The 10,201-nt window shown below is 42.5% G+C and overlaps 1 pseudogene and 1 gene segment (V, D, J or C); both read left to right on the top strand.

The window, feature by feature from the left end:
• The first annotated feature begins 2,701 nt into the window (after positions 1-2,701).
• LOC108801068 lies at positions 2,702-3,234 on the top strand (annotated as a pseudogene).
• Positions 3,235-8,292: 5,058 nt separating this feature from the next.
• Positions 8,293-8,868, top strand: LOC108801061. The segment is given in 2 exon segments: positions 8,293-8,419; positions 8,552-8,868. Coding segments are annotated over 2 exon segments (366 nt in total).
• Positions 8,869-10,201: the final 1,333 nt, after the last annotated feature.

Raw genomic sequence — 10,201 nt, 5'->3', positions numbered from 1 at the left:
GGGGGGGCATTTGTGGTCCTAATCAGGTGCACAAAAAACAAGGGGCTCAATGTCATAATGGGGGAAAAACAAAAGGCTATTAAATGGCAGTGAGTTCTATGAGTGAGGCATGGAATTCTAAAAAAAGATACAATATGAGAAATGTGGGTGTGCAATAATATTTTTTTGTAGCAATTTAGACACATTGAGCAGCTCTACTCTCTTGTCTCCAATTCCGCTGCTTAAACCTTGGTGCCTGGTTGTCACGATACCGTGCACTGGTGTCCCCACACCGCATGCAGGTATCTATTCAAAGGACCAAATGCGTGACCACACCAGACAATGCAAATGAGCTTATGAACATGTAGTTTATTAGACACACCAAGATCGTATAAACACAAACAACCCCACCAACACCCACAAGTAACCACACACAAGTAATAATAACTAACTGAATGCAAATACAAACACAGACAACAGGGCAAGTGAAATCTGGGGAGCAAGGCAACACACGGGGAGCCACGGGGCAAAGGTCAGGGTAGAAAGGGGCACCAGGATACAGAAGTCAGGTCATAGGATACAGGATTCAGGATACAGGAATCAGGAAACAGGAAATGGTGACAGTACTCAGGATACAGGACTCAGGATTAGGGATGAGCCGAACACCCCCGTGTTTGGTTCGTATTCGAACATTTGAATGGCCGAAATGTACGAGTACGAACTCAAACTCAAACTCAATGCAAGGGTATGGGGGTCGAATGTTCGACCTCTATACAGCTGCCGGTACATGTAGGAAAAATGTTGCTGCAGCGGCCTGTGTCCCTTCAAATCCCCGCTGCTCTCCCTGCCTGTGATGGCGGGGACACAGACCGCTGCATGCCTTCGCTGCCCCCCTTTCCTCCGCTGCTGTTCCGGCCTCCGGTCCCCTGGTCCATCCGCTGCTGTCCCGGCCTCCGATCCCATGGTCCATCGGCTTCGTCTACGATCCGGTCCGGCCACGGCTCCTCTGCCCCGCCCCCCTGCCTCCTCTTCATTGCAGGCTGGGAGCCATACCCAGCCTGCTATTGGATATTGTAAAATACAATAGCCAATAGCAAGCTGGCTATTGCACACACCCACTGCCTGCTGTAAATCAGCATGGGGGGACCTGATAGAGAACTTTCTCCTTCAGGCCCCTCCTCCGCTGAGCCCTGATTGGGCAAAGTCTTGCACCTGACCTGTGGTCAGGTGCAAGACTTTAACAAATCAGAGCTTCAGTGGGCATTTTGCATTATGGAATGTTCGTGGTTGAACAATCCGCGAACATCCCATAAAGTTCGGCATTCGGTGAGAGCTCGAACTGCCGATGTTCGATTCGAACTCATGTTCGGATCGAACACTCGGCCCATCCCTACTCAGGATACAGGACTCAGATCATCAGCAGGTACTGATTAATTTGAGACACCTGTAGGTGAGCACTGGAAATGCAGGGTCTGCTCCAGCGCCACCTGCAGGTGTTCTGGTCCCTGACACTGGTAAAGCCAGAGCCTTCACTGAGCAAATAGGTAAAAAGCCGGCACTCGCAAGGGGATCCGTCCATCTAGTATTTTTTTTAAAGGCATAGCAGCAGCAAACAAAGAAATGCTTACATGTCTCAGCCCCCACACTGGGCCTTAGTCGTAGCCTACGACTAAGGCCCAGTGTGGGGGCTGAAACATGTAAGCATTTGCTTGTTTGCTGCTGTTATGCCTTTTAACAAATAAAATACTGGATGGACGGATCCCCTTGCGAGTGGCGTTGGACTCACCCAGCCAGAGGCTCGCAGCAGCCAGGGAGTTTCAAATCGATGTGTGCACTGCAGGCGGCGAGGCGTGTGACACACACACGTCTCCTATGACTCACACACGTCTCCTGTGACTCATCTCCCCTCCTGCCGCCTGTTACTATGGACGCTCCTGGGAGGGAAGTCATAGGACCCGCCCCCTCACTGAGAAGCCCGTCGACAGTGCGGGGCCCCGATGTTCTAAAACCAGGACCCTCCACTGCCCCATTTTGCAGGACCGGACCCCACTGAGGCTGTGGGGGTGCCCAGGACCGGACCCCACTGGGCCCCCCCCACAGGCTGAGGCCCGGTGCGCTCGCGGTAGTTCCGCCACTGCCTACATATATCTCTACATTAGAAAGCTTGATGTCACAAGTGTGGTTAAGGCACCTTTATCCAGCTACAGTCTTTAAGAGCCTATTCACACTATGCATTGCATTAACCCGCATCAATTATAACACTGGTTTTGTCCATTGAGACATGCTGCATTAAGGCAGAACATTCATTCTGTATCAGATGATGTCACATGTTAACTTTTTTTTTTTTGCAGAGTACCACAGTGAACAATCTGTGTGTTGCGGCTGTAATACATAGATATACATATTTTTAGGTGCCATTCAAAAGTCAATGGAAAGCACATTTACCTATGTCTTAATGCACATTGTCCTCTATATTGACCATATTCCTGGTGGATGGGAAGGGGGTTTAACACCGCGGATGTCAACTGGTTAAACGCTATTAATAATTTTTGTCAAACTCTTTGAATGGTTCACTGCACTAAACTGAATCTATAATTATATGACAGGTGACAGCCGACCACAGAATTTCCATCTCCCTGGTATTTGCTTACACAGTGTGTGGGGTGTAACATCTCCCCTGTCACTCTCTCTATATATCTCATTGTACAGGAGACGTCTTCTACTTTGTATCCGACACTCCACAAACATCAAGATGCTTTCTCACAGTTATCTGCTGGCCGTCATCTTCATTTCTATTCAGGGTGAGAGATGAAGATCCTTTCCATCATCCTCTGCACATACATCTATACATTGTACAATAAATACACACATCAGGATTGATAGGAAGATATACAAACATTTATAAATAATGAATATGTCTCTTCCCATCCTCAGGATCCTGTGGGGAGATTGTGATGACTCAGACTCCGGATTCTATCTCTGTGTCCCCGGGACAGACAGTCACCATCACATGTACATCTAGTTCTAGTATAACTAGTTATGGTGCTAACTGGTTAGCCTGGTACCAACAGAAGCCCCAACAACTGCCAAGGCTTCTCATCTATAAGGCATTTACTCTTGAATCTGGGACTCCCAGACAGGTTCAGTGGTTCAGGATCTGGGACTCAATACAAGTTAACAATTACTGGAGTAACTGAAGATGATGAAGGAAGATATTACTGTCAGCAGCATTACACCACCCCTCTCACACAGTGATACAGAGCAGTACAAAAACCTACTTCCTCTTTTCTAAAATAATAAAATGATATGACAGATTTTATATATATGTGTGATAACATCTATAACACTAATGATAGTACATTTGTATGGAAAATAGCTGTGAATGATCATGATAATTGTAATAAAAGGTATAGAACAGTCTTTCTATATCTCACAGCAGACAATTAGATAATTGATACATTATTTGGGGCTACAACATGTTGCTGTAGTTAATGTACTTACTGCACTTTATTACAAAGGTCCAGAGTGGATACATGGAATTACACTGCTGGGTGCTTGGTGGGCTCTTGTCATAATGTAAAAGTATGTACAGTTGCACATTACATCTTTTGCAGACAAGTTTGAAAAAAATCCTTCTGTATGTTTGTTATGTATTCCAATTCACATCTAAAAATAATGAGGAAAAAAAAACATTTCTTACCTTTTAGATGTCTCCATGTTAGAGGCCTTTGCAAGTTTCTCAATTTCCAAGTGACAGGAAACGCTTTCTGTTTCCATAGAAGTACCAGGGACAGACTGAGCTTCCTCTCATTAACATGCATAGATCTTGAACACTTTGTTAGGACGGTGTTAAAACCATCATAATCATATAGGGAAATATGTATGTACGTAAACCTAAATGTTGATTGATTTTCTATAGTTTAATTTATCCAAGTTTGGAAATGCAGTTTTAACTGTACTATTGATTACAGATGGTAATCAATGGTAATCAAATGGTAATCAATCAGTAAGCCTGTCAGACCCTAAGTATAATTAAAACAGCTGTTAGAAATGTCTTAGGCCCCATTCACACTAAGCAACATACCTTTTGAAGCGGATCCGCGCTCCGGGGTAGCGCGACTTTCGGGGCGACGTTCCAGCGACGATCCAGTAGCGCGACCTTCACCATCGGGCTGCCTTAAAAAATAGAAAAATTGTGCAATATCCGCTGAAAAAAGGGTCCTGTAGGAGAGACTTGCGACCGCGATGAGCGACGGGCGACATAGAGCTGTACATTGAGACAGCTCCATTGAAAATCATTGGCCGACGACTTCTAGCGATATCGCGCAGCAAAAATGCACGATATTGCAGCTGAAATCGCGCGGCAATCCGCTTAGTGTTAATGGGGGAAAATACATGTGTCAGGACAAAAAGTATGGAACTTCCTTATGCTAATGTGAATTACTTTTAAGGTAAATGTCTCATAGGTTATTTTAAAGTAAGAACATGGATATAAGGACGGGGGATGGTCCTTGAGGAGACAGACACACACACCCACTTTTACTCTCAGAAGATACAGAGACACCTGTTAAGGACTATTTTTTACTTACAAACTAAAGACACGTTTCTTAAGCATCTTATAGACTTATGCTATACCATATCGTGTAATCTTTTAGAACTTTGAAATTAAACACATTTTTACATTTTACGCAAGAAAGGAAGCAATTTTCTCTTTTGAACTTCTTCCACCCTATGCTACAAGAAAAAGAATATGATATAAAAATCATATTTCTACAGATGGACAGTGTTCAAATCTGACTTACAACTGATAATGAGATCTTCCAGTGCAGTACAGACAGGATTCATTATTTTAATTTTATCTTGCACAGACCCACTTGCATTCCTGGGCAAAGCTAAGTACAATGAACAACATTTCTTTCAGAGTAGAGCATGTATCGTGCAAGCGACAATTAAAAAAAAAAAGCTATGCTATGTAAATGTGAATTGTGTTACAAATATTAGACATGAAAAGGCTCCAAAAAAGGTTTGTTTCAGATCAATTATAATTTATGGGGGAAATTCGGATCTGAAATTCAATTCGGTAGATTTTTTGGAATTTGGATTGATTCAAATGTATTGTTTTGGTTCTGATTAATACAAGTTTTTTGTTTTCTCAGTTCAGATCAATACTAATTTTTAAGTTTTGGTTTGGATCGATTTAGATGTTCTTCAATTAAAAAGTTACTTAAATTATTTTTTGGTTTTTTTTGGTCTTCTGATAATCTTACACCATGGTGGTCCGTATTAATCATCTTAGTCTGTGCTGGTCATCTTTTTCTGTATTGGTCATTAGACATGTAACACGCAGAAAAGTGTCATTTTGTTTCAATTTGGAATTTCTTTTCCTTTTCTGTTGTGTCAAATGTGCAGAACCATTGGAGATCAACATAACGTAACCGAATATAACATAACATAAGCCGAGAACCTCAGACAGGGGGCAAAAACTGTCCTCGGGTCAATGCACAGGCAACTGTGGCATCCAGGGAGGATGCCGGGAGAGAGTTGCCAAAGAAGGTAGGTAGGGCCGGATTTCTCAGCAGCTTGGAAAAGTTTCAATGAATCCTAAATTATTTGCCCAGGGAGGGAGGAAGGCAGGGCAGGATTTCCCGGCAGCTTGAAATGCTTCAATAAACAAAAATATACAAACAACAAACTTGTTTCTTTTTTATGGTTTTTACATTTGTGGGAGTTTTTAAATTAATTTTATCATTTGACAAGGGGAGGGAGGGAAGTAGTGCAGCATTTATTAGCTGCTTGGAAAAGCTTTAATAAACCCAAAAATATACAAACAACAAACACATATTTTTAGTTTTTTATTGTTTTTTATTTTTGTAGAGTTTTTTTTTTTAATTAGCCCATTGAACTGCAATAAACATAAAAACAAACAAATAACAAACTTTTAATTTCTAAAAACTGATTTGTAATTTTTTCATTTTTTTTTTAGCCAGGGAGCCTCAATGAACCTAAACCAAAACTTCAGTATCCAAGCTTTGGCAATTAGATTTTTAGAAATGGCATCTGCTCCATGAGCTGAGGGTCCAGTTGTGAGCACAACTGAGGAGACAAAATATTTCCTGTAATGGAAAAGATTCACTCAGTCTGAATTGTGATTGGGGGCAAGACAGGAGCTCCTGGGGAACTTTGGACAGAGCAGGCCACACACCTCTCTTGTCCTGCCAGAATACAAAGGGATCAATGGTAGGGTTCAATGGCGGTTTGGAAAGGTAAGCCCCAACCATGTCTGGCTCTGAGTTGCATTTTATGGGGACCCCTCGTATATGTCCCACCAAGTTGTCCAGTGCCTCAACCCAAAAAGCAGCTGCTCTGGAGGACTAGTTGCTAGCGCAAGATGAGAGAGTATCGGACTGACACTCCTCAACCTCCTCTTCGTCCTTCTCCTCCTCTCCCCCATAGCGGTGTTACCATTTCTCCATGCACCCTCTCAGTTGACACTCCCGGCGGAGAGACCAGGGGCCCGCCGCGCACTGGATAACGATCCGGCGGCCGTCAACTTGCTGGGCCCCCGAGAGCCTGAGGCCCCGGGCGCCCCGCACCGCCTGCACCGGCGGTAGTTCCGCCACTGCACCTTCTCAATCAATTTATCTCTCCATGTGGTCAGGGCATTGCACGGAACAGACTTTCAGCCCTTGATCCAAGGGTCACACATGGAGGCCAGCATCAGTGCAGGGCAAGTGTTAGTCAGCTCTTACCTGCACCTCACCAGATGATCCTTAAGCCTCCTTAGCAGTACCACAACATCTGGTAGAGGGCCACCAGGCAATACTTCCTGATAGGAAAGAAAACCCTCTATTTTATTGTAGAGATGCGTGAACAGGGTTAGGACCTGAGCTATGCTGGTGATTTCTTGGCTTAGATTTTCTGTGACAGCACGGAAGGGCTTAAGGACTGCCATAAACCTGGTCAATCATGGCCCAATTCTCCCTACCTAATTGGTCCCCTATGCCAATGTAATGTTCATACGCCATGGCATGAATGGCCTTCTGCTGTTTAAGAATATGCTCCAACATAGCTAAGGTGGAGATCCACCTCATCCCCACATCTTGTTTGAGAATGTATGAAATTAATGGTAAAAGCCGCGCTGTGTGAATGAGACCACAAAGTGTCAGATATAGTAGATACTGACCTTAGAGTAATGTGATACAATGTGTAAAAAGTGCAAAACACAAAAGAAACGCATGTATATAACATGCACCTTAGTGTAAATGTAATTGCTACAAAATATCCATAATGTTGTTGATGGTCACAGGAGACTAAGTTTATTCTACATCCAATGTTTTATCTTCTATTTACTTAATGGACTATTGAAGATCCAGGATCATGGACATTTTTTAACCATTTATTATTTTCACTGGAGTGCAAGTTACACACATGCGTTTTTCTTGTCGGTATTCTTTGCACATTGCATCACATTGATTCACAGTTAATATTTAGTGCATTTGATTTTTCATTATGGATATTTTGTAGCAATTACATTTACACTAAGGTGCATGTTATATACATGCGTTCCTTTTGTGTTTTGCACTTTTTACACATTGTATCACATTACTCTAAGGTCAGTATCTACTATATCTGACACTTTGCGGTCTCATTCACACAGCGCGGCTTTTACCATTAATTTCATACGTTATATCTGACCACACAGATTTCAGCTGCTGCTTAACTTGACTAGAGTAGTGGCGCGAGGTTTCACATCATTCTCTTGTTTGAGAATGTGTTCCTTCAGGCCTGCCTTCCTCTATTCCTGCCTGAGGAGATTGCTGTCTTTCACACTATGATGGAAGTGGCTAGTAATCTTCTGACCTGACTCTAGTAGTGTGGACAGCTTTCCATATCTACTCCCCTCATCAAAAGCAGCCCTTATCACAAGATGGAGTATATGGAGTAGAGCCTTCATTATGTTGGCAGCATCATCAGTCACCACAAACCCTATCTTAGTGTCAGTGATAAGGGCGTGCGGTTAGGGAGTGCAAGTCTAAAACTGTGTAAGGGGCCCTAAAGTTTCTGATGGCAGCCTTGATTGTCACTGCAAAGCACATTCACCTATGTGAGTATGTGATAAGGTATATTGTTTAGGAGCATCTCCTTACTTCTCATATTCTTGATATCCTTTAATCTGTAATAATAGATTGTGTCAAACTCCTTAAACCATTCACTACACTCAACTGAATCTATATTTATATGACAGGTGACAGCCGACCACAGAATTTCCATCTCCCCGGTATTTGCATACACAGTGTGTGGGGTATAACATCTCCCCTGTCACTCTCTCTATATATCTCATTGTACAGGAGACGTCTTCTACTTTGTATCTGACACTCCACAAACATCAAGATGCTTTCTCACAGTTATCTGCTGGCTGTCATCTTCATTTCTATTCAGGGTGAGAGATGAGGCTCCTTCCATCATCCTCTGCACATACATCTATACATTGTACAATAAATACACATATCAGGATTGATAGGAAGATATACAGACATTTATCAATAATCAATATGTCTCTTTCCATCCTCAGGATCCTGTGGACAGATTGTGATGACTCAGGCTCCGGATTCTCTCTCTGTGTCCCCGGGACAGACAGTCATCATCACATGTACATCCAGTAGCACCTTAACTAGTGGTTATAGCCATCTAGCCTGGTACCAACAGAAAACCCAACAACCTCCAAAGCTTCTTATATATTTGGCCAGCACTCGGCAATCTGGGATCCCAGACAGGTTCAGTGGTTCAGGATCTGGGACTCAATACAAGTTAACAATTACTGGAGTGACTGAAGATGATGAAGCAGATTATTACTGTCAGCAGTATCTCTCCTACCCTCTCACACAGTGATACACAGCCGTACAAAAACCTCCTTCCTCTTTTCTAAAATAATATATGACGGCTTATATATATATGACTTTTTAATTTTTCTCTAGTCTAGTCTTGGAGCTGGAAAAGTATCTGTACTTGTACTTGAGCTTGTACCGAGTATGGTACTTGGTATTGGTGCATCCCTAATGAGAATTGTAATAAAAGGAATAGAATAGTGTTTCTATATCTCACAGCAGACAATTAGATAATTGATACATTATTTGGGGCTACAACCTGTTTCTGTAGGTAATGCACCTACTGCACTTTATTACAAAGGTCCAGAGTGGATACATCTAAATTACACTGCTGGGTGCTTGGTGGGCTCTTGTCATAATGTACAAGTATGTACTGTATACTTTACAACTGTGCCCTTCTCCATTACAGTGTGAGCTCTTTCTGTTGTAAACACAATGTCCTCTTCCGCTACTTCCAAGTTCTCAGGCATCTTCTTTGCCAATAATGATGAACCTCATGGGCACAGAGTTACATGTTCCCAGATGACAGAGCTGGGAAGGCACTCCTTGTTCTGCCACATTTCTCAGTAAACATGCTAAATGAGAATCCTGAGGAAGTGCCATTTTGGCCCTATAGACTTCAATGGAATTGCATCAAAAATGTGTACATGCATTCTAGCAGATTTTAGACTGCTTTTTTGGCATAACAGCTGGGCTCTTCCCCTGGCAAATTCTATGCCACACAATGCTGGATGTTGAAGCCTTCATTCACCTGGTCAGAGTGAGGCAATTGCTGTATGATCCCACCCTCCACCAATACAAAAATCACTTCAAACATCTGACGGCATGTGAGGAAACTGCATGTGATGTATTTGAGGGTTGGGATGTTCTACCCTCTTCATACAAAACCACATCATGTAAGCTCATGTTATTAGCATATAATGTTTATTTTATAGGCTACCATATCCCTATAAAATGACACTTCATACCGCATATTATATCAAACTGTGGACATTACCTTTCATTTGTTCAGTATCTGTTTTTATGTATTTAAAACATTCTCAGGTTGACCTACATTTTCCAATCTGCACGCATTATCTTCTGATGTAATAACTTCATATATTATCATTTGTAATAGGAATACCTTTCAATGCTTTGCTAGTGTAGTGCACCCCCTAAGGAGCCGCACAGAATAGATGGGTCCTCTGTCGTACCTCTGTGATAGACCTCTTATAATGGAACCACAGCACACCAGCACACCATGTGAGGTTTTAAATGAGCTTTACTACACAAATAGTATACTGGTTCAATAAATGTATAAAATGAAGGAACACTAGCCCCAATAGACCGGGGTCTCT

The sequence above is a fragment of the Nanorana parkeri genome, unplaced genomic scaffold, assembly GCF_000935625.1.
Source record: "Nanorana parkeri isolate BGI_ZX_2015 unplaced genomic scaffold, ASM93562v1 scaffold2208, whole genome shotgun sequence".
In the NCBI taxonomy this organism is placed as follows: Eukaryota; Metazoa; Chordata; class Amphibia; order Anura; family Dicroglossidae; genus Nanorana; species Nanorana parkeri.
This window is presented reverse-complemented; position numbering and strand designations above follow the sequence as displayed.